This window comes from Ictidomys tridecemlineatus, chromosome 9 (genome assembly GCF_052094955.1).
Source record: "Ictidomys tridecemlineatus isolate mIctTri1 chromosome 9, mIctTri1.hap1, whole genome shotgun sequence".
Taxonomy (NCBI): domain Eukaryota; kingdom Metazoa; phylum Chordata; class Mammalia; order Rodentia; family Sciuridae; genus Ictidomys; species Ictidomys tridecemlineatus.
In genome coordinates, this window is record NC_135485.1 from 65,723,472 (window position 1) to 65,749,710 (window position 26,239).

The window sequence follows — 26,239 nt, forward strand, 5'->3', positions numbered from 1 at the left end:
GACCAGACACCAGTCCTCAGGACCCTAGAGGAGTTGTGGCTCTAACTCAGGGAACTCATCCAAATAAACAAGTGAGCACTCTAAATAAAGGCTGCAGTCCTCACAGCAGGCAGTGGGTGGGACTAGGTGGGTCCAGCTCACTGGTGAGAGGGTGGGGTTAGAGCCTGGGAGCTGCTGGCAAGGTCTAGACCTGATCCTGTAGGGCAAGATAGAGAGGGATCTTTGGCTGCTCTGGAAGTCTAGCCCTGGAAGAACCTTCTGGTCCTTTCTCCTGAACTTTCCATGGTGTCTCCTTCTCCTACTCCTCCGCTCTTCCCTGAGGAGACTCTGTGTCCTGGACATAGGGTCATGTGGGCACAGGGTCTCTGGGCAGTGGAGTGAGGCCCCAGTACATTGCGGCAGGCTGGGGACAGCCAGACTGGCCATACCTGGACTTGTAGGAAAAATAGCCTATTGGGAAAATACCCTCCTAGTTCTACCAAATTTAGCCTAACACTGGCTTCTTCCAAGAGATTATCAAGAAAGGAAAAATATAAGTAAGCAAGTTTGTCTGGCTAAGGGGTGGTTTGAGGAGAAGTAAAGACTTCAGATTGGGTAGAGCTGGATTTAAATCCCTCTTAACTGGGTGACCTTGACCAGGGTGCAGAACTAGGTACAACCTTGGGTTTGCATCTGGTAAAGTAAAGTTGGGTGAGGAGGATAAGCCAGGGGTAAAATTAAGCTGTTGAGCAGTACCTAAACTTTGGGAGCCAGGAAGGCATTTGACATGATTTCCATGCAGAAATATATTCTGAGATTAAAGTCAACCCACTTAGAGGTGCACCTTTGGAAGGCAACTGACCTGTGAGCAGGCGGTTGAATTTACTTCATTTTTTAGATGAAATAATAATATATTGGAAGATCATAGGCCGATGTTGGGTCAGGCTTGTGAAATTATAGGCTGTTTTCAAATTTGTTTAAAGAGTTAAATCTACATAGTTCAAGCCTCCTGGGATATCCCCCACCTCTTGTCACACCCCCACATAGAGCACTATCTACAATCCCTTACTCTAATTTTTAGAGTGTCACCAAATATGTCAATGCATGTATGTACATATGCAGAGATGTACACAATGCAAAACTTTGTTCCTTTTAGCCTGCTTTGGAACCTCCTGAAAATAAAATCTCTTATTCTTACGTACATTCTTTTGCAGCTTTCCCTCCTTAATTTGTACCCCTTAAGCTGCGCATCAGGAAGAAGGAAACACCAGAGAAACTCAAAGATCCGAAGGACACCAACCCTGCTCAAGTCACTCTGGAAGCTGACTAGCCTGAATGTGCCCAAAGCTTGAGGAGACATCAGCCCTGCTTCAGCCACTCTGGGTTGGATGTACAAGGTGAAAGATATACTAACCAAAAGGAAAATGGACTGTTTCACTCTTTAAGACAGCTCTTCTACTGTCATTGCCCACCCCTTACTTCTGTCATATACAGAGTCCTTTGTTTTGTCTTGACTCTAGGACTGATAACAATCAAACACATAGTTAATAATATCAGAAAACAAACACATGTACCAGTTCAATCCTGAAAGGGCATTGCAGTTGAGATCCAAGCTCACTATTTGGAGGATGGTTTCCTTTTCTTGGTGGATTCAAAAGCTTAATTGACATAGCATGGATTGTGCTCTGAACTTGTGTATTGCTTCCATGTTTGTTTCCTCTTTTCATTAAAACTAGTGGTTCTACAATAGAAGCAGGTTTCCTTTTTATAAAAAGAGAAACAACAACTATGATATTACATTATATAAAGCTTTAAGCCAAGAAGATAATAATGCCCTTTGACTTAGAGGATTAAATAATGAGCATCAAAGGGGGTAATGCTGTAGTTTCCAAAAGACTCCCACCTTAATTGTAACACACACGTCTCTCTCCTAATCAAGAAGAGATTATTTTAAGAAGTCAACAAAATTTCCAGAGCACTCATTGTGCTTTGAGCTCCTTTTTGTTGTAAAGGCCCGGTTTCTCTGTTTCTCTTTCTTGTAAGAGTTAGGCCTGCAGGGCTGGGGTTGTGGCTCAGTGATAGAGCACTTGCCTCGCACATGTGAGGCCCCTTGTTCAATTCTCAGCACCACATAAAAATAAAGGTATTGTGCTCATCTACATCCCAAAAGAAAATAGTCTCCAATCAAGTTTTTTGATGTGTGAAAATTTCTGTTTTCTGTGTAAAACATTGTGAAACCTCTGTCCAACCTATGAATGTGGAACAAAGTTAAGTTATATTAAACATTGTGCTGTGTAACCACCCACTGCAATGTTAGAGAATTTCCAGACCTGGGCTCCAGAGCTTGTTTGGTGTTATCCCCTCTGGGTTGCTGCAGCTTAAATAAATCTGCTTCCTCCAAATTCCTCAGGTGTCCAGACTCATCTTTCCTGCATCAATGCCTGCTTGAAATGCTAGAATGTCCTAATTCTCGAAGGGCCTGAAGAGACAGTCTCTCAGACTCTGTCACAGTATGAATTCTAGGAAAAGTAATTCACCACAATGAATCTAATTTCAGGTTTCATTATAGGGACTTCCTGGATGTAATATCAAAGTTGCATGATAAAACTTGTATACGTCTATTGAGTTGCCATGATATACTCCATAAAGATATATAAATGACATATTTGAATAAAAATTTAATCTGGGGGAAAATATGTTTTGTGAGAAATCTAAAGCCATGCTTGCATTTTGTGGTATTTTAAATATTATGCTGTAATAATATTATATTTTATTATTACATTTTTAAATCTGAAAAAGACATCAGAATTTTGTACCATAATATTGTCAAAAAGGGAAAATTTTATTGATTAGAACATATGCTTTCCTGTTTTTAGAGCTAACAGTTGAATTAAAGTTTTGCACCAGACACCAAGTCCATCAGAACCTCAGTCTGGTGAAACCACCTCTTGGTGCCTGCCCAGGCCAATGCCCATGTGTGCCTGGCTCTTTGCCATCCAATAGATATGAGGCCTGAACGAGGGTGGTGGAACCTGAATTGCAACCCCCTTAGTGATTATGTTTGGGCCACTTGGACAGCTGTGCTCTGCTTTAATTTCTTCTCTATGAGGACTTGTGTCCAATCTGCCCATGGGGCTGTTGAAGATCAGTGAAGAACTTCACCAAGTTCTAGGAAGCCTGGTTGCTGTACAGTGTGAGAAGGGACATCCTGACAAAGGTAGCTCTGTGACTGACCCCCACTCTCTACCTGCTTTCCTTCATGATCTTTGTGGAAGGCAGGGGGATTTTGTTCATCTGCCATGCCGCATGCCAGCTCCAAGGCAAAGGGACCCTCCTCTGACCTCTACCTGCCAAACCAAAGAAAGCCATTGTCAGTTGTCTCAGTGGGTGAGAGATGTTAGATCGCAGTTAGTAGTGACCACTGAAATGCAAACAAATAACAGCGAATGTCATGGGTTTCTTTATGTTGCTCTTAAGACTTTCTTTAAATTACTTTTAAGGCAAGTGGGTAGACAGATAATGCAGAAAAACAACAGGTACACAAATAATCAGAACAAAGAGAGTCAATTAAGAAATACACCAAGAAAGATTAATGGGGCTATTACTAACTCTTGTCAGGGTCAATTGGGGTCATTGTGAAGCTAGAATTTATGGTCATAAGTGTCTCAATAAATTTCAGAAGAGACATTTTCTTAGCATTATAGGAGAAAAAAGTTAAGTTCTTTCTGGTCTTTGACCCCAATACTCACAGTAACATAGTATTTACTTGTAAATGAAGCCCCCCACTTAATATGATGGCCAATATGACAGTTCTGGAGAAGAACAACTAAGTAAAAACTCTACCCCTTGACATGAAGGAGTTGAACACCTGATTGTCAAAAAGTGGTGAATGTGGACTCAGTTCCCAGGGCAACCATAAAATACCAATGAATTTGGAGACAGCACTCTTTCCTTCACTGTTCTCTGCTGGGAGTGAAGAACTTTTTGGAGAATGCTCTTTGTTTGAGCCTTACTTTATTTTTACTTTTAGAAAAAGTTATCTTGCATTATCTTTGGTTTCTGACTTCAAATTTTCTTTCTTTGGAACACAAGACCTGAGGTTGGAGTTTCAACCCCCCACTCTCCAGTGACATCTAATCAAGTGCCTTGACTCAGATTGACAGCCATCTACAGGAAGGAATTTAAACTTCACCTTATTCCTCTCCCAGCTTTGGTTGAGATGATGTCTAACTTAGCCTCTGATATCTTACAGTTTGCTTTGAGTTTCTCTGTCTACACTTTCCTCTGCAGAAACCTCTTCCATATATCACATTCATGCTTTGTCTAATGTCATTTATGTTGTCACTGTTCATCTTTTTTTCCTCTTAATAATAGTGACATTTTTTTTCCTACTGACATGTAGATGTACACTTTCTCTTGCTTTTTGTGGCATTCTTTTGCGCAAGGCCATCAGAGAGGCAATGAGGCTCCACTGTTGTGGCTGTTGCCTTATGGTGTCCCCCTGACTCTCTTCAGTAATGGGCATCACACCACCATTTTCATAGGTTACTTCCAGAATCTGGAGGGCAATGAGTTAAACCCCTTTATCTACTTACAAATCTTCTCATGGGGCACTAGTTGAAGATCCCTCATAGCTAAGAAATATATTCTCAGTTGGTATCTTTTCTTCACCCAAATGGTTGTTATGGTCCTTACTCTATAGTGCCTTTGCATGGACCCCATGTCCCCTCACATTTATTATTCCAAAGGAAAGCCAAGGAATACAATGATTCTTGCTCTTTTCTATGTCAGTAATCCTGCTGTTATTTTTGGACTATCTATGTTTCCAATAGAGTGACACAAAAACTCTTGCTCCCCTACCCCACTTTTCAATATCATGCCCATCCTACTCTGATGAGGCCTTTCTAGTCAAATGAGTCAAAACTTTACTGGCCTAGGAACCTCCAAACCACACCTTCCTTCCTCTCAACAATGTACCTAACACTCATCTGTCAATATCAAATTCTCCCACTCTCCTCTGTACCCACCATTACCTGCTCCCATTCCCGCAACACTGTTTTCCCTCATCATGAGTCTGTCCCTATTTAGCCTACTACCAGTTTATACACATTACAAGAGGAAAATGGAGAATATTGACTGGTAAGAACACAGGTACATTTTTCTATGCAAGATCTAAAACAGGCCCAACAGGATTTAGGAAGATTTGCTGATGACCCTGATAAATATATAGAGGGATTCAAACTCAGGCCTTGAGGTAATCTGGAGAGATATAACAATAATTTTGAGCCAAACTCTAACAGAGACCTCAGTTTGCTAAGGTTTGGGGATGATTTATATTTTCCTAACACTTTATACCTTGTGGGCCCTTCTGCTGTTCAAACTGAGCATCCTCATTGGAGTTATGATGAATCACTTTGAAGGTGATACAGAGATCACCTGATCATTTGTCTCAAGGCAGCACTTAAAAATTATAGGATGAAACCTATTCTATGACATTGGCATCAATTGATCAGGGGTTGGGGTGAAATCCCAGGACTTTTGTAGAAATATTGAAGGAAGGCTTAGTAAATATACATTCTTAGATCCTGCATCTCTTGAAAGACAACTTATTTTAAAAGATAAATTTATTCTTCAATTTGCCCTAGATGTTAGAAATTCCAAAATTGGTAGCAGGCCCTGGGACTTCCCTTAAAGTTAGCCATGCAGGTCTTTTATGATCAAACCAGGAGGAAACATGAAGGGACCTAAGAAAGGAGAAAACAGGGCCAAGAGACCAATGGAGCATTTCATGGCCACCCTCTTTTTTTCCCCACAGAACCCTTGAGCCTCTGTAGGTGTCTGTCATCATTACAGAAAGTGAGGGAACTAGAAGAAAATCTACCCAATTAAGGACAGGTTTCCAAAGACTTCTTGCCCTGTATGTGGCAGGACAAGCCACTGGAAAGTGAAGCACATGCCTGAACCCCAGTGGCTGGGGAGACTCAGGCAGGAAGATTGTAAGTACAAAGCCAGCCTCAGCAAAGTAGCAAGGCCCCAAGCAATTCAGGAAGACCCTGTCTTTAAATAAAATATAAAAAATTGTTGGGGATGTTGCTTAGTGTTGAGTTTCCCCTGACTTCAGTCTCTGGTAACCCCTACCATAAAAACCAGATTTACATTCCCCAAAAGATGCTCTGTCCTCACCACCCTTGCCATGGAAAGAAGTTTTAGTTAGGGGTTTTCTAGCACTTTCTGGTGGAAGAAATTTCTGGTCTTTGGAACAGCTCAATGTATCTAATATTTCTCTGTCTCTTGGTATATCAATTTTATGTTGATAGTTGTATCTTGTTGTTTTTCTCATAGGGCATTTGCCTCTAAAGGATTTCCTCTATTTCAGATATTGAGGCCCCATAGATAGAGCTTAACTCATAATCAAGAGCATTTCACTGACAGCAAGTATGGAAGATACCTACCCTTATCAGCAGAAAGTAGGTATTAGTCACCCTTGTCCCAGATATGATTTAGGGTCTTGAACCTTGGCAGGGGGTATTAGGTAGCAGTTAGTAGTGACCAGTGAAATAGAAACCAATAACATGGAAAGGTCATGGGTTTTCTTTAAAGTTACTTTTACCCAGCTAGTGCCCTTCTCGGACTATTCTCTGAAGACCTTAAGAGAGCGTACTACGGGGATACTGCCACATCGATATTCATAGCAGCACAATTCACAATAGCTAGACTGTGGAACCAACCCAGATGCCCTTCAATATATGAATGGATAAAAAAATGTGGCATTTATAAACCATGGAGTATTACGCAGCACTAAAAATGACAAAATCATGGAATTTGCAGGGAAATGGATGGCACTAGAGCAGATTATGCTTAGTGAAGCTAGCCAATCCCTAAAACACAAATGCCAAATGTCTTCTTTGATATAATGAGAGCAACTAAGAACAGAGCAGGAAGAGCAGGAAGAAAAGATTAACATTAAACAGAGACATGAGGTGGGAAGGAAATTGCATGGAAATGGAGGGAGACCCTCATTGTTATACAAAATTACATATAAGAGGTTGTGAAGGGAATGGGAACATAAACAAGGAGATAAATGAATTATAGTAGATGGGGTAGAGAGAAAAGATGGGAGGGGAGGGGAGGGGGGATAGTAGAGGATAGGAAAGGTAGTAGAATACAACAGTTACTAATAGGGCATTATGTAAAAATGTGGATGTGTAACCGATGTGATTCTGCAATCTGTATTTGGGGTAAAATGGGAGTTCATAACCCACTTCAATCTAATGTATGAAATATGATATGTCAAGAGCTTTGTAATGTTTTGAACAACCAATAAAAAAACTTAAAAAATAAAGTTACTTTTATGGTTTTCTTTACGTTACTTTTAAGGCAAATGGGTAAACAGATAACTTACAGAAAAACAACAGGTGTGGAAACCTTAAAGAATAAACAGGGAAAAGAGGGCCAATCAAGATATATATCCAGAAAGAAAGATTAACGAGGGCTATTCTAATTCTTGACAGGGTAAATTGGGGTCATTGTAAAGCTAAAAATTATGGCCATAGGTGTCCCAATATATTTCAGAAGAAAAATTTTCTCAGTAGTGCAGGAGCTGTAAGGTGAATTATGCCTTGTCATTAACCTGAATATTCATATTAACAGAAAACTGACTTGTAGATGAAGTCCTCTGAACAAGAAGGCCACCATTACAGTTCTGGAGAGGACCAACTAAGGTCAAAACTCCACCACCCAACACAAAGGAGGTGAACACCTGATTGGCAAAGAGTGCTGAAGGTAGACCCAGTTCTCAAGGCAACCACAAAACACCAAAAAATTCAGAGACAGCACTGTTTCCTGTTGTTCTTTGCTGGGAGATGACCTACTCTCTTGGGAGTGCTCTTTGTTTGAGTCTTAGTTTAGTTTTACTACTAATAAAATTCTCTTTTCTGGTTTTCAGTGACTGACTCAAAGTCTTATTTCTTCACAACAGAAGAACTGGGGTTTGGAGCTTTAGCGCCACCCCCTCCCCCCGCAGTCTCCTATGACAGGAGAGTCCCCAGTAGGAAATAGGAGATTTGAGGTGATGCTGAGATAGGTTTTCTTGAAAAGCTGGGGAGCTCTGCCCCGAGCTCTCAGAAGTCTCCAAGATTTGGGTTCCACTGAGCAGCCTGGTTCCCAGCACAGCTGAGTTGTGGGGAGGGGCCAGCTGTGTAAGCATCTTCACTCCAGGGTTCTGGCTACCTTATCTCTAAGCAGGCCAGCCCCTGGATGTGTGACAGTGAATCCCTGAATCTCCCAAAGAGAACCCTCTTGACATATGCCCATCTTGGGAAAAGAGACACAGTTGTTGGCCAGTTGGTGGTGTTTCCTCTGTCCCTCATGGGCAGTGTTTTGCAATAGATTGTCTTGCCTGGCTTCTCTGCATATAGGACTAGTTTATACCACAGAGGGTTGCACGGTCAGGTAGCCCAGTCCAGAGGATCGTGGGGTGCCCATAACAACCAAATCTTTTTAGGAGAAGGATCCCTGTCCAGTCTCAGACTGGAGTAAACATCAAAGGAGATTTGCAGTGCCTTTTCTTCATGGTGCCCATAGGACCACTCTCACTTCTGAGGCCAGGCCTCTCACAATGGCCCTGTCCCCATGAAAATAGATGCTTCCTGTGTCTCCTCCCTTCCCTTCCCCTCCAAACTCCCCACAATGTTACAAGTCATCCAGAAGGATAGCCTCACATTAAGACACAGAGTGCACACAAGCCAGACATAGCACAACTGTCCATCAACAGAATCAGGATGCATAGCTTATGAGACTCTCAGGTGCAAAATTTAATGCAGGAACAGTGAGTAAACAGGCTACATACAACCAGAAGATGACTCACAAAATACTGAGTGGAAAGAACAAAATGTGCTCTATGTTCCCATCCTTAAGACCTTCAAAACCAGGAGACATACAATTAATCTTTGGGGTGTGAGGACATGGTAATGACAAAATCCAGGGCCAAGGCCACCTTATGGATGTAACAAGTAGGTCAGGAATAATATGTGTGTGATTCTATGGTGCTGGGGATGCTGTAGGTCCTGAATGGGGAGGTGGGTGTCAGCCCACTCATGTTATAATTCATCAATCTCCACAGATACATTTCATGTACTTTGCATATGTATTTTATTTCACAAAGATCACACAAAAATAAGCCACCCTACCTTTAGGCCTATGTTGGTGTTCTCAGGGCACTGGCCCCCTTATGTCTTTCTCAGATGGTCTTAGTTGGGAAGACAGGGTGGGGAGCTGCCAGGGCCAGAGGACAAACAACTCAGGTGGCCCTCAGCCAAGGAACCTTCTAATACCACTTTCATTCCTTCCCCTGGGGTTTCCACCTGCCCTCTGCACTGCCATACATTTGCTCCATACCCCCTGTGTTCTGTTGTGTTGACCTGGGAACCTGGATTCCTGACTCTGACAGGCCTGCCTGGAGTGGCATTTTCTGACCAAGTTCTGTTTCTTATAAAGGATTGGCTCTGGTGAAGCAAGCACACCAGCATCCATGGTTAATGGAATCTCTGGAGTGGTATTTTAGTGTGAATTTACTCACTTACTTAAAGCTGAGTATGTATGAATATATTAGTTATATAATGATGGGAACTCCATCTCCTTGTTAGGCCCCTCATTGGGTATACAAGGTCAGAATACTTGTCCTTTTGGAGAGGACAGGTATGAGAAGACAGATTCATGTGATGAATGCTGCAGAGCAGTCTGGGGCCTGTGAGAGCCATCACTGAGCATAGCAGAAAAGGGATCCCTAAAGAAGTGATATTTAGCTGGGCACAATGGCAAACATCTATAATCTCAGTGGCTATAAAAGCTGAGGCAGGAGGATGGTGAGTTTAAAACCAGCCTCAGAAATGATAAGACACTAAACAACTCAGTGAGATACTGTCTCTAAATAAAAATACAAAACATGGCAGAAGATGTGGCTCAGTGGTTGAGTGCCCCTGAGTTTAATCCCTGGTTTAAAAAAAAGATGTTTATAGGAAATCAATGAACCTTAAATTATGCTACAAGTGATAGTAACAAAAACAACATGGTATGACACCAATACAGACATATAGATTAATGGTACAGACTAGATGGTACAAAGACAAACCCTCATAAATTCAGTTATCTCATACTAGACTAAGTTGCCAAAAACATATATTGGAGAAAAGATAGCGTCTTCAACGAATGGTGCTGGGAAAATGGAAATCCATATGTAGCAAAATGAAATTAAACATGTTTCTCACCCTGTGAGAAACTCTGCTCAAAGTGAACCAAGAATTTACACACTAGAAGAGAGAACCTGTGCCTAAGAGAAGAAAAAGTAGGCTCAATTCTTCACCACTTTGGCTTAGGAGCTGACTTTATTAACAAGATTCCTAAAGCATGAGAAGTAAAATCAATAATAAATAAATGGGATGGAATTAAACTAAAAGATTTCTTAATAGCAAAGGAAACAATTATTAAGATGAATTGAGAGTCTACAGAATGTGAGAAAATAGTTATCATATGCATAATCTCCAGGATATATAAAGAACTCAAAAATCTTGACACCTAAAAACCAAATAATCCAGTCAATATATGGGCAAAGGAAATGAACAGACATGTCAGAGAAGAATAAATATAATCAACAAATATATGAAAAAATGTTCACTCCAGTTATCTCACTCCAGTCAGACTGGCAACTATCAAGAATATCAGCAACAATAAATTTTGTTGAGGATGTGGGGAAAAAGGTACACTCATACAGGGCATGTGGGGCTGGAAATTGGTGCAACCATATGGAAAGCAGTATGAATATTCTTCAGAAAAAAATGGAATGGAATCACCTTTTGACCCAGTTATCTCACTTCTCGGTTTATATCCAAAGTAACACAGCAACATCAAAGTTTACTGTTGTTCAATTCACAATATCTAAACTATGGAACCAAACCAGGTGCCTTTGAATAGATGAATGGATAAAGAAAATGTGGTATATATATGTGATGGAATATTACCGAGCCATAAATAATGAAATGATGGAATTTGCTGACAAATGGATACAGCTAGAAAATACTGTGCTAAGTGAAATAAGCCAATCCCAAAGAACCAAAAGCCAAACGTTTTCTCTGATATGTAGATTCAAATTCACAGTAAGGGAAGGTGTCTAGGGAAGCATAGAGACACATTAAATTAGATACAGGGGAATGAAAGGAGGAGGGGGTATAGAAGTATGTGGGTTAGGAGAATAAATCACACATTATTACCTCGTGTGTAAATATGAAAACACAACCACTGTAATTTTATGTCATATACAGTCAGGAGAAGTTATACTCCATTATATATGAAGTGCCAAAATCCACTCTACTCTCATATGTAACTAATTAGGACAAAAAAAGGCAATATATTTGAACACGATAAAAAAAAAAAAAACTTATGATATTTTCACTGGTCCTTTTAGTGACTATGACCCTACATGCTGCACCTATGGGCTAGAAGGGATAGTTGGCTCTTTTTCTAGCAAGTCCACTATCTGTACAGAAAGGGGAGGCCTGGTAAGCATGTTGCTGGAAGGATTTCAACTACAGTTGTCAAACTGAGGGCTGAAAACAGTGCCTAGGCCTGCAGGGATTGCAGAGTCATTGAAAATTGAGTGGAGTCCTTTAGGAATTTACTGCCAGTGTCCATTCTCTACACCAGCCCCTAGTATACACCATGGCCAATCAGAGTTCCATGTGTGGCATAGATAGCATTTTGTATTATTGATAGACTTGTTTATTTTCTAACTTTTGAAATACCATACATATATTTTTTTTTCAAAATCACTAAATCAAGATAATTAGAATTCTCATTACCTAATTCATTACCTAATAATGAAAGTGATAAAATCAGAAAGTTCCTCTAATTTGTTAAACCTTAGTAGGAACCATTATCAACAGCACCAGCAGCAATGTTCACACAGGCACATCTAAAACAAGTGACCACTTTAACAGGACATATTTTAACTCCAGATTTGTAAACTTGAAACTGTAATTTGGGGGTCTTGGAGGAAAGAAACAACTTCTGACCTCCTTGTGGTTCTTCTTCAGATAGGCCAGCTCTTCAGTCAAGTTCTCAACCTGCATCTCCAGATCACCTCTGGCCAGGATCAGCTCATCCAGTACCTTGTACAGGCCAATGATGTCAGACTCCATTCTGGCATATAGCCAGGTCATTCTCATACCTGAAATTTTGTTTATGGATTTAACACAATGAGTTGGACAAGGCCAACATTTCCAATGCTGGCAGAAATGATCTGGAAAAGTAAAGGGAGACATGGAAAATAAAGTCTTAATATACTAATAGCTTACAACTATATTTTCAACACAAAATCAAGTGGTAATATTAAATGCTTTTATATTAAGAGTTAAAAAAATGTTACATTTAAACTATGGCCTGAGGATACAAAAGCAAGGATGATGGTAAAGCCCTACTCTCATTTCACGTTCTGTAATTACACTTAAAGATAAGTAGTATTATTCTCACTTTATTGAAGAGGAAACTGAGATTCAGTGAAGTCACCCAGCTAATATGTGCAAAAGGAAGACTCAAACTTCTGTCTGCATGGTGCAAAAGGTAAGAATTGAAAAGTGTGTTGTCAGTCATGGCCAGGAATAATGGTGGCATCCATGGAAAGGACCTGTTTTGCCTAAAGAGAGACACTGATGGTAGAAGTGATAGGATATTAGAGAGGTGTCAGAGATGACTACCTGTTTCTGCCTTGATCAATGAGGAGGACAGTGATTAAAAATTAGCAAGGTAGAGAAATGGGAGGAGTAGGTTACAGGAAAAAATGATTTATCTAAATTAATTTATCTGAATTTGATGCATTGTACTTCATTAAAAATAAGAAAATAATGTATGTGTGCGTGCATGCGTGTGTGTGTGTGTGTGTGTGTATCAAATAAACACACACACAAATACATATATAGTTGATTCAATGAAAACACAATGGGGATAATTCCCTGCCCAGAACCCCTGCCTTGTGTCTACCCCTTCTTCAATCCCAGCATGCTCTTGCATATTAGATTCTTTCTTCCTTCCAATATCCTCCTGTCATTATGTATTTTCTGACCTTTGGGCCCTGTAGTACTCAACTCCAGGCACATCAGGACCAGGAGAACCACTAGGGATGAATTTGTCCTTGGCCACCCCTCCTTCTCCCAAAGAAGCCACCCCAAACTTTCTCCTCATTTTCTTACAGTCTCCATTGGATGCAGAGGCCAGGCAAAGGCAAGAGTCTGCTTGAGGCCTTGACCTTCTGATCCACAGAGCATCCTGCCTGTGCAGACCTGGCTCTGCAGACATGCCATCTCTGCAGCCACCCAGCAATCTACTCAGAAATTCTCCACCTTTGGTTAATGATCATCTGCTGAAGATTTGAAATTCCTTAGATTTTTAAGAAGAGGTCCCACATGTTTATTTTGCACCAGGACACACAAATTCTGCAGCCAGCCCTGTACACATGTCCACATCCCAATGGCACAAGCCAGTGAAGGCAACATCTCTGATCTGTGAGTAGCAACCTCATTTCTATCTAGGAAGACACACTGCCTTAAATTACAGGGAGGTACAGGGAAAAAAGAGCTCCTTCTTTTGTTTCTATGAAATACACAGTCTTATGTGCAATTTCATGTTTCTTCCTAGGTAATAACTTAGGAGGGAACCCTTGGGAACAGAATACAGAAATATCAAATTATGGCCTATTAACTGTGCCTCATCATTTTTTAATGGCTTAGAGTGAAGGCTGCTCTCAATGTCGGTGGCCCTCAGTTACAAGTAGGGAGCATGGGCTGCTTAAATATGACATGGAGCCCTGGGGAGGCACAGGGAGAAGTGATGAAGTGATCCCAGTCTGAGTCTTGAAGCCCCAACTGCCACCCAGTTCTCCCCAGGATGGAAGATCTTCTTACCAGCTGGGGGGATTAGGGGAACCTGACTTGTGGTCCTAGCTTAGCCCTGAATGACATGAAAATCTGTCTTACCAATTCATCACATTGGAAGATTTTTGCTTCTTTCAAAGTTCTTCCTGAGATAGACAAAAAGTCCTCATCAAGCCTAAAACACCAGCTTTTAAATTATCTTTTTGCATTCTGCTTTGTGAAAATTAAAATATTTCCAGTATGATCAAATCAATAAAAATCAAAGCAATGGCAATTAGATATTTGCTAGTCATAACTATTTTTCTTCAATTCAAGATCCATCACTGCTTGTCTTCAGTGTTGAAAATACTGAAATTCAGCAGTGGAAAGATTTCTGTTCACAGTGGGAGTCGCTAGCTGAGGAAGGATGCTCTGAGTTCATTGCTGGGAGTTTATAGTATGTAACTATCTGAGGAAGGACATTCATCATTACAGGGAGTTCCATGAGCAGCTCAGCAAGAAGGTCTAGGGAGAGTTACCTCCCCACTCCAGTCTTATCATTGTATAATAGCCATACCCAACTTCCTTTAGAGAAGACTAATAGGATTTTGGAATAAGACATTGCTCTAGTTTCAGTAATATTTCCATTTTTTATCTTAGAAAAACATCAATTTAATCAGTAGAACATATTTTAAGACACTCAATTCAATGACTTGTATAATTGTGGGCCTTTCTCCTCTATTATATTCATCACTGTTGGCCTTGATTCTCAGTAGGATTTTAACTGTGTTACAAAAATTTTCTTAAGTGCTTTGTCATTTTTCCTGAGATAGGCACAAATTGCAAACCTAAATCAATTACCATATAATCAAAGCAAATTATTTCCCAGTATAGTTATATTTGAAACTAATGTCTGCTCCCTGCCCAAATACCACTATCTTTAGAGGAGTAAAAGAAAACAAAGTTCTCATATGTTGTTTCCTGAGTCTATTCAAAGAATCTTCTGAAGTGGAAAGAGCAACCTGTGTGGTTCCAGAAAAAGCATGTAGCTTCACATGAACTCAAAACTTCTGCTGATGATAGTGCAGTTAACATGGTATCACACTTGGAACATCAACCCAATAAAAAGGCTGAGATGAAATAATTTCATCTTTTGCAGAAAAAGTGGAAAAAGATTTCCATATTTCCAATCTGCCAGGTTCTGTTTATTACCTCTCTAAATATACATTTGTTCAAGATACAATCCATAGATGATAAATGTCTGATTCTTTTCAATTATCAGTGGCACTACTTGGAATGCGCCCATTGGGCACATTTAGTTACATAAGCTTTTCAACATTTGAAAAGGAAATTGCAAGACAATACTTTGTTCTTTGCAGTTCTTTGCAGGCTGCAAAGTTAGTCTTGGGTCAAGTCAGTGGTAATATTTTGAGTAGAAAACACTGCTGATTTGGACACCATCTTCTCAACACAGACCTATATATCTGTCAACATACATCCAACTTCTCACTCAATTGCCTCCTGTGGAATATGTGGTATAATAAGCAATCCCAAATATCAGAGTCATATTTCTGAATTTCCTTTGGGTATATATTGTTTTTTTCTTTGATTTTGTATCTCTGTTGCTAGTCAACATTCTCCCATGTGCAATAAAAAATGATTACAACTTTGATAAGAATCTATTTTAGATATCCAAAAGTAAAAAAATTAAAACCAACAAACAAACAAAGTACAAACTGTGGTTTTCAACATCACATCAGGTCTTTCTTCCTTTGTAGCTCAAAGGTAAGAGAGTTGGACTGTGATTTATTGGTTCTTGGTGACTATTCTGGCCCACAAGGTAAGCCAGTTTATGGGTATAGTGGCAAGGAGCAGGAACTCAGATGATGCCCTTTAGTAGAGAAAAAAAAAAAAAAAACTTTTACTTTACATCTTAAACTTACATTTACATTCTCTAAGTTTACACTGTCATAGATATCAATTCAGAGGTTGAAATTTGCTCAGTTTTGAACAGCACATTTTAGAGATCTGAAGGCAAATCAGTAACAAAATACTCACTGGCAAATTGTAGCTCTTGTGTACAGTTTGTAAGTTAAACACTGTCCTGTATCCAGGTCCAAGCAGATGGTGTCATAGAAAACATCAATAATGAGCAGAAGTAAAGTACCAGATTTTGAAGACTGATTCACAATGTAAAAGTCGTAACTGGAATTACAGAACACGGGGGTGTCAGCTTATTTCAGAGAAGAAATACGGTAATCCTTGTATCAGATGAAAATTTTTCATTTGCTGATTTACAGAAATGTGATTTATAGACAGATTTATAAGCCTGTCTAACTAACAATGATTTGATAAAGCAAATCCATAAAGGACAATTAAGTGCAGGCAGAAAATAAGTCTCCTGAGATTGAGACTTGAAATGTAGGTACTGAGGCTTAGGTAAAGAAATAGAATTGGCATATTTACATGGCAATAGGAAATTAGATGCAAAATTCAAAGATGAGGCTTCTTGTTTCTCCCTAAGAATTGGTGGAATACACTCAAAGTCAGTAAATGACACCACTAGTAAGATTAATCTATTTTCATTTGTTGTAAATACTGAATTTTATTTTTACATGTAGAGTCTTATGTAATGTGTTGGTTGTTCTACTTGTGCTTTTTAAAATAGTTCTTTCCTGCATTTGACTATATTGATCCATGTTTCTGCCCTTCCTTAATGCTACTTCATTTCTTCCCTTTTATTGATATATATCATATTTTATTTCCCATTGTGATTTCACACAATTCAATTATGCAAATGAAACATCTAAGTAAACTTAACCAGAATCTTTTTTTTCCCCAATAACTGGGAACCTTAAAATGTTTAACTTTATAGCCCTTTCCTGTGTAAATGTTATTATACTATCAGAGATCTACCTTGTTTGTTTTTTTAAAAACACACTTACAACCACAAGAATGAGACTCTTTTCAAACATGAGTATTTTCGTTTCATTTTCAAACATGAGTATTCATCCAAACCTCAGAGACTGTCTTTGATTATTATTCCTTCCCACATTTTTCATACAGAAACTTTTATTTGATATACAACAAGTCTTATTTTGACTTACAATTTCCTGAATGCTCTTTTTTCTTATGTTCTATATCTTTATGGCTCACCATTGCATTACAGATATTTTAATGTATTTTCTATTTAACCATTTTCTTTCTGTGTAAACTGCTCTTTGGTACTTCCTCCAATTTTTCTTCATTTTTGTAAAGTTTATCATTATTAATTATCCAAATTTAAATTGATGTTTTAATTCAGCATTTCTTATTTACTTTTCTAATGACTTTTATTCCTTTAATAATCTTCCCCACATCTAGGGCTGCAGTTCAGTGGCAGATCACTTGCTTAGCATTTGTGAGGCACTGGGTTTGATCCTTAGCACCACTTATAAATATGAAAATAAAATATAGGAATGTTGCAAATCTTCAACTACAAAAAATAATCTTCCGCTGTAAGCATATTTTATTTATTTATATTTTAATATTTATTTTTAGTTTTTTAGATGGACACAATATTTTATTTTTACAGGGTACTGAGAATCGAACCCACTACCTCATGCATGCTAGGCAAGTGCACTACCACTTGAGCCACATCCCCAGCCCTAAGCATATTTTAATATGGAGTTTTTGCAACCATTTTATTTTCTAAGAATTTTGGATGTCTCATCCTGTTGTCATAATGCATCATTTGTCCAGGTTCTTACAGGATAACTGTCATAAGAAAAACTGGTTTTTTAAATATTGTTCCCTTTAAAAGCAGCAAAATGTTTTTAAAAACAGAAAAATTCTTCAAACTATTACATAAGTAAGCATTTTGATAGGGCATATTTCATGTTCATTTTGTGATGGCTCCAAGCTCTCAAACACATAACTTGCTACTTTCATATTCATACTTAAAGGCATTTTAGGCCCACAATAAAATTAACCTTTATTTATTACAGACACAAATACTTGATTAAGAAAGTTAACTAATCACAATTTCTAAACCCTAATGAAGAGTCCCTGGACAAGAGTGAAAAACAGACAAAATTAGTCATCAAGGTTCAGAAAATGTTTCTAAGGTGAAGTTACTGGGATTAAGTGATTTGGCCAAGGTGAACTGAGAATGTTATAGATGCAGATGTCAAAACAAAACTGTCTCACCACTGCTCCCTGGTTAACACCATGTCAATAACAGTTCCTGGAGATGGATTTCCAAGTCGATTATTATTTTCAACAAGAAAAACAACAACAACAAAAAAACCCCTGAAATTTATTCATTTCTTCACCATAATAAAAATTAGCTTGATATTTTAAAAATTAGGATGTTTACTCAATCTCATCTCAGAAGGATTCAGAGTGCTAGAACATCACACATTTAGCACCTGTTTAAAAGCTTGAAGACATTGGACACCCATCCATACAGCACAGTTTATAGTCTTGATTGCATGTACCAAAGTAGGGGAGTAAGAGGAGGAGTCTCTTCAGAGGCACCCATATCCTATGAGAAGAAACCTTTCCTCTCAACCTCAGGAAGAGTCCTGCTGTCTCTCCTGGGCAGCAAGCCCAACAAACAGATGAGGCTGAGGAGACAGCTGGGAGGGAACCCCTGCCCAGAGACTTAAAAACTCTGGGATCAAAGGAGTGATATCTGCAAAACACTGACAGTGTGTTCATGGACATCTTTGAATTTCAGAGGCCTAAAAGAGCTCCACACAGCACTCCATGGAAGAAAAAGGGAAAAGATATTGCCATGACACTCCAATCTGTACCATGACTCAGTGTAAACCACAAAGTCAAAGGGTTGAGGCTGTTATCTATCCACCCAGCCACATGTCAGTTAGGGCTTTTTCTTCTCCCCAGAACAGATTTTTCACAGTACAGCTTACATCATCTAAACAGTACAGCTTACATCATCTAAATTTATGTATTCACCTGTGTGTACAATCATGGTCAAGCATAGCTTGAACCAGACCACCTCCCACTCTATCCTAATAGACTACAATAGATTGTGGTGCAAGTGATATGCTTCTAAACCAGGAAGTCAAGGCACTTGAAGGGAACCTGGAAACATATAAGTAAATCTCAACTTGGGACAAACTGCCCTCTGCTATTTTTTACAATATCAGGGTGCACCTTACTGTAGCTTTCAGGACTGTTTCACTCACTGAGTCCAAATTCAGACTAGTCCGAGGTCTCTTTCATTTATTTATTTATTTATTTATTTTAGTCTAGGGGATCTCAATGACAATACCATTGAAATTTGAGACAGACAACTCTTGGTGGTGTGTGTGATTGTATCATTGTGTTGTGTGGGGGGTATTTTGGATCATTTCTGTTCTCTACCCACTGGACTACATGCCAGCATAACACTGTCCCAGTGTGTCAACAAAAAAGTATTTTCAGTCACGAACAAATTGTCTCTGTGGGCATTGTCTCCACTTGTGGAGGACTACAGATGTACAGTTGGTACACCGACCCCAAGGCTGACCTATCCACAATCTCCACTCCCAGTTCCTGGAAGATACATTCAGAGTACCACCTATTTGCAGAAAAAAATAAATTAGATGGTATCTTAAAATTTCAGAATCATTTGGATTCTGAATTAATCCATGACAAAAAATATGTACATGTGTACATGTGTATTTATACAGACATACATATACACAGCAGTAGCCAAAGAATCCAACTAAGGATCAATCCTTTCACATATGTACTTTGATCAAGGTATCAGTCTCTTCTGATATCTTAAGCATCTTAGAAGGGTTTTTGAATACACACAAATAAGAACTGTCAAAATTACTACAAATTACTGATGTTGTCAACATGCATGACTGCTGTAGTTTTGCCTCCTGGAGAATGGAACCAACTGAAAACGCTGTTCCCAGAGATTCTTCCTTTGGGGTCAGTACCTTAGGCAAGGGCTCATCCATGATAATCATATGAGGGAGCATCTTGCTTTGCAAGAGTGACAGCTATTATGACAACTACAACATGTCCAAAAAATTATAAAATGTCTCAAATTTTTATCCCCTGAATGTTTACTTCAGAGTTAGCACACCTGACCATTGACATTATGTGCTATATTTATTTGTCTGCCTCTTTATCAAAATTTAACCTTCATGAGATACCTTATTCAGCATTTGGTTCTATGTGTTCACTGCTGAACCTAGAAAACACTTCAGAATGTCCATTCAGTGCATGGTGACACTGTTGTCCCATTATTGCAACATTGTTTTCTAATTTCGAAGAAAAAAGCTGTACCAAATAATTTTAGTGTTTTCAAATAGAGAATAGGGAAAATTATGACTTCTGTGGAAATGGAAGATAGATTTTCCCTAAAGAACACTCTGGAATTATCCTCAATTGGGCCACAAGCATCAATGGGGAGGGGCATCTATGAGGGCCATTTATCAAATACTTAAGGACTACAAACTCATTTTTAGGTGTGGTGTGGTTTCCACTCTAAGGATGAGGAAAAGTAGCTCCAGGAGAAAAGGAAAGGTGTGAAAATAGAGGCACATCTTCATTTATGGGTAGATTGCATAGAAAGGCCTAAAGAAGCCAAAATCCTATACCAACAGGCCTCTAGAAGAACAAGTACTTGATGTGCCCTGGCTGGTTGGAAGATGGGAGAGGTGTGTGGAAAGGAACTTGGACAACATCTAAGATCTGAGATTGGTCTACAGCTGACAGAGAGCAAAGCATTGGGACCTCTGTGCTACTTCCATAAGGAAATGGCTTCTGTCACACCCAGAAGAGCCTAAAAGAGAACCATAAGCCTCTAGAAATTGTGGCTTGCCTGACATCTTCATTTTTATTTCATGATGTCCTAAGAGCCTTGTGGTAACAACTGTCTCACACAAAGAACTACACAAAAGCAGGAGTTGTCAGCTGCTACTTTTGCACTCTGTTAGAAATGAAAAAAAGCATAGCAATAACAAAAACAAACATGGACCCAATCATTCCTGCAAAATATTTTAGAAGTTGAGAGTATAACTTTGCCAGAAATTTAGGACAGTTTTTGGCTAAGAACTACTTGAATGAACCCCCTACAAATATGAGTCAGGTCCACCTCTTCTGTTTGGTAACCAGGAAGCTGAGAACTAAATGTCTGCCAAGGCTTACTTACTTGGTTAATCCCTCATCCATGCTTGCCACAAATCCTGCTATTGACTTCCACTGATTTACAACATCATAGAAACAATCAATACCAATGAACGTTGTTTTTCCAACTTTTTTTCAGAAAAAAGTAAATTCAGAACAGAAATATGAACAAAACTTAATTATTAGTTTAAAAAGTAGACTTTTAAACTTCACTTTGCACAAATAGAAGAGAAGTTAATGAAATTCCTACATACATGTCTCCACCTTCAAGAAAGCTCCTCCCATCTTGCAAATCATCTGGTAGGCAACCTTTGTGGCCACAGTCAGTAATGACTAGGTTCTATCCATGGGATGTACTACCACACACTGGATTCGAGTCAGGCATTGAACACATAAGTATATATATTTTTTAATTTCATCACACCTGTTTTTCCCACCATTGGACAGTATACAAACCACCTGGAAAGTAAGCATACATCAATATCTTTAAGACCGAGTAACGATAAGAGAACTGAAAACTATCTCAAGGTGGAACACTGACAAACTAGTGTCTATTAAGTGACTATTGGAGTCTAAGAAAGCAGACGGTGTAGAATCACATTCCATCCCATAACTATGAGGGGGTGAAAGAAAAAGGCTATAGGATTGGCTATTTGGCAATGTGCAACCAATGTTTAAGTGTGCAAAATCCTTTGTGCCAATGACTCAATTTCTAGGAAGTTAGTGTGAAGTTAACCAGGATAGTTTGAAAGTATTGACAGAAGGATACCAGGATTAGGACAGTCACCATTTGCAGGATGACCTTTATATGTAGGGCACTTGCTAAATATTTTTCTTGACCCAATTTATTCTTTTAGAGACCCACTAATAAGTACTATTGTCCCCATTTTAACTCTGGGCAAACAATCTTGGGAGTTCACAGAAACCATCTGACTTACAAGGTGCCACACATTGCACATGACCTCCAGCAGGACACTAAGCAATTAGGAAGTTGGGCTCCAACTTGGTCTGTTCCTGATTTAATGAGAAAGAAAAAACACATTTTTTTTTTTTTTTTTTTTTTTTTTTACTATAAGGATACCTACAGGAAGGTTTGGGAAACATATTTTCTTATCAGATTATAAACTTAATTATATATTAAGTGAATTTTTCTTCCTTTCACTAAAAAGGATGTAAAATTTCAACTATATTGTCTAAATTGATCAAGATTAATAATTTTTCTGCTACTCATCACATTAGTTAAAAATCATTCTTTTTTTAGAAAAGTCAACTTTTTCAGGTTTTTAATTACTGGCACACGGTAGCTTGTGAAGTTTTTTAAAAGTTTCATAAGAATGAATTCTACTTGACTCTCATATTCTTTTTCTCTTCCATCTTGACAATGTCAAATGCAATATTTTCAAAAAACTAGCCTTCAATTTGTTGTTTTCCTTTTGTTTGCGGTACTCAAGATCAAACCCAGAAGGTTTTACTAGAGCCTCAACCTCAGCCTTTTGTATTTTAAGACAGGGTCTTGCCGAATTGCCCTGGTGGCCTACAGAGTTGTGATGCATAGCACTTTCATGCTCTTTCAGTTTGAAGTTGTCTTTCCATTGGGTAGTTTAAAGTAATCTCTAATATAGCTGTTCCTTGGAGGCCATCTAAGATTGCAGTTTTTTGAATAGCCTGGCCCTGTTGCCTCCTGAGAAGACAGAGCCAAGGTGGATCAAAGTACAAGATTGTGGGTGTTTAAGGCTCAACCCGATTTACAACCAGTAAAGAATCAAGGGCTAGGATAAGAAAGAATAGGGACTAGGTGAGATGATCTCAGCAAGTGAGGCTGTGATTTCCCAAGGTACCTCCCAATCCCAGTACATGTGGCTGGGAGAATTTAAAGAAACTGACACACCTCCTAGAGGAAGAAGTAGAGAAATTGAAGACCAGGACCTATCAAGGAAAGGCTGTTCAAGTTACATTTTGAACATTCACCACATAGAACTAACCAGATTAATTACACTGAGTGCTGCTGCTGATATTTGACAATAGGAATCTTTAAGCTAATTGTGGATATAAACACTGGTAGGTACAACTGTTTTGGAACACTGATTAACAGTATCTAATGACCTTGAACCTTCTACTCCCAGGTGTATCCCCAACAAAATCACATACTTGCATGCATAGTAGACATGTGCAAAAGAGTATCTATAGTGGAGCTATGAGTAATAGCAAGACTAGAAACATCCCAAATCTACACCTACAATGGAACATGTTAAATTCACTACAATGATATACTAAGCAAAGCAGGAAAGTGAATTTACTAAGGCTATGCCCAAAACTGAATTCAAAGATTGAGCAAAAGACAAAAAAGACTATGCAAATATGATTCTGAATAGGGAAAATTAAAAAAAAAAACAAGCATCACTAAGGTATGGTGACAGAAATGGGGGTAATATTTTATTTGCAGGATATGACTGAGAGAAACAAACTAAACAAGTACAATGAAGGAAAAATGGTATAATCCATTAAGAATTCATGTCTATGTAAGCAAATGAGAAAATAAAGCATGAAGAATCCCCCAAAACTCCAATAAATACAGGAGGAAAGTTTGGAGAAAAAAGATCATCAGTTGGTAAGAATTATTATAATTAGTAGCAATTACTTCAGGCAAGAATCAATGCATGCTGAAAAATGGGTGAAACTTAAATGAGAAACAAAAATTTGCATAGCCTTAAAGTATCTTCCCTCGAAAAACATCATAAGAAAAAAATCATAAAATGAAAAAATATCTTCTCAACCAAGGGTCAAAATTAAAATTACCATTTAAACCAACAGCCTGTGCTTGCATATAAAATGGATTGAGAAAAACCCACAACCACATGTGTGGTATTCTGCAAGAATGCATTACTTGAATCTAATTAGGAGGAAATTCACATTGAGAGACTCTACAAAATAGCTAGGAGTAAAAATTTGTTCCCAGGATGTAGGCTCCCTATTTACCTCTCTTATTGTTTCTCTTGCTGAGAAAAAACTTTTTAGTTTAAGTAAGTCCCATTTGTTTATTCTTGTTATTAATTCTTGGGCTATGGGTGTTCTATTAAGGAATTTAGTGCCCGACTCAACAATATGTAGATCGGAGCCAACTTTTTCTTCTATCAGATGCAGAGTCTCTGATTTGATATCAAGCTCTTTGATCCATTTTGAGTTAACTTTTGTGCATGGTGAGAGAAAGGGATTCAGCTTCTTTTTGTTGCATATGGATTTCCAGTTTTCCCAGCACCATTTGTTGAAGATGCTATCCTTTCTCTATTGCATGCTTTTAGCCTCTTTATCAAATATAAGAAAGTTGTAATTTTGTGGATTGGTCTCTGTGTCCTCTATTCTGTACCATTGGTCCATCTGCCTATTTTGGTACCAGTACCACGCTGTTTTTGTTACTATTGCTCTGTAGTACAGTTTGAAATCTGGTATCGCTATACCGCCAGATTCACACTTCCTGCTTAGAATTGCTTTTGCTATTCTGGGTCTTTTGTTTTTCCATATGAATTTCATAATTGTTTTATCTATTTCTACAAGAAATGCCGTTGGGATTTTGATTGACATTGCATTAAACCTATAGAGAACTTTTGGTAATATTGCCATTTTGATGATGTTAGTTCTGCCTATCCATGAACAGGGTATATTTTTCCATCTTCTAAGATCTTCTTTATTTCTCTCTTTAGGGTTCTGTAGTTTTTATTGTCTAAATTTTTCACCTCTTTTGTTAGGTTGATTCCCAAAACAAAATCAGACTCTTGTCAACCTAGATAAGGTGCTAGAGGAATCTACACAACAAACTTTATTTGCTAGTTGTTACCTATGATTCATTTGCCTTCTTATAATTTTCCTTACCTATGGTCCATTTCTTTTATCTTGTCTCTCTCTAAAATTCAGCTGTTCTTTGTTGAAGATGATATGTAACTTGGAGTTCTAGTCATCTCTTTGAGAACTACTCTTTCCCTGTGCATGTGACACATATACATGAGTTTACAGGCTATGTATGATCTTCTGCTTGTTTTTCTCTCACTAATCTGTCCTTATTTACAGGGGTCATTTCCAGCTAAGAACTGAGGAGGATAGTGGGAACATTATTTTTTCCTCCCTTACAGGTCAGAGTACCAGAGAAACAAGTGTGAGGGTAGAGAGATAAGTCACCAGGGTCTTAAAGATCAGGTTAAACATGCTGTCACCCCCCCATCTGTTATTTTTACATAATTTTAGACTTGAAGAAAAACTGTAAAAATAGTTCAAAGAATTGAGATATCTCTTCCACATTAACATTTAACTCTCTCTTTTTCTCTTTCTTCCAACCCCCCACTCTCCTTTGCCCCTAACAACTCCAATGTATTGTTTCCTAAAAGGGAATTCTCTTGCCTATAATGATAAAAATTAGAAAATGGAACACTGAAACAATACAATTATCTAATCCACAGACATATTGTGTTTTTTGCCAAATCCCAGTAACACTCTTTATGGCAAAAGAAAATTCAAGATCATTCACTTCACGGAGGAGTCATTTCACCCTCTTTACTAGGGAACAGTTTCTGAGCCATTTTCTATTTCACTTTGGAAGAGTATAGGACAGATATTTTGTAGAAATCCTCCCAATTTGGACTTACCTGATGTTTTCTAATAATCAAATTTAGATCACTGTGGGCAGGAGAAAACAAAAAAAGTGATGCTAAAATCTTCTCAGAGCTTCCTATCAGGAGACGCAAGCTATTCATTGGTACCATCAGTGGCAAAATCAACATTGATCATTTGGTTAAGGAACAGTCCATTGAAACTTTTTAAGGTAGAATTTGAGACTGTGTTAAAAAACAAACAAACAAACAAAAAAGCAAAACCCTTTCATCCTCTGTTTTTAGCAGCCAGTGATAATTTTTACCTGAATCAATTATTAAAACAGTTCACAGATGGAGATTATCTACCTTTTGACTGTAAATAAGAGCTATTTCTTATCTCCATTTATATGTTTGCTTCTGTTTATGTATTCATTTATTTGCTTTTTTATTTACTTTGATCTCTTCCTTATTTTCTGGCTAAATGTAAAATGTTTTAAGCTCATTTTGTTTCTTTTTCTTGCCCAGCCTAATAATCAATCATTTCTCTAAGGAGCCCAGGCTCCTTATAATGGAAAATGGTATTTAGAAATCATGTATCAATAAACAAATGAAAGAATGGATTTTAATGAATTTCTCTCAGTTTACTCAGAT

At 38.3% G+C, this 26,239-nt stretch overlaps 1 protein-coding gene across 11 annotated transcripts in view; it reads right to left on the reverse strand.

The window, feature by feature from the left end:
- Positions 1-2,800: 2,800 nt before the first annotated feature.
- LOC144366758 (WD repeat and FYVE domain-containing protein 3-like) overlaps positions 2,801-26,239 on the reverse strand; it is a 60,845-nt gene continuing 37,406 nt past the window's right edge. For 5 of the 11 annotated variants that reach the window (XM_078021552.1, XM_078021558.1, XM_078021553.1 and 2 more), the window contains 2 exons: positions 21,263-21,467; positions 15,941-16,082 (listed from right to left, as the gene is read on the reverse strand). In XM_078021552.1, coding sequence (XP_077877678.1) covers positions 21,342-21,467 — 126 coding nt within the window. In that variant the 3' untranslated portion in view covers positions 15,941-16,082; positions 21,263-21,341. The other 6 variants (XM_078021557.1, XM_078021556.1, XM_078021555.1 and 3 more) reach the window with 6 other exon arrangements.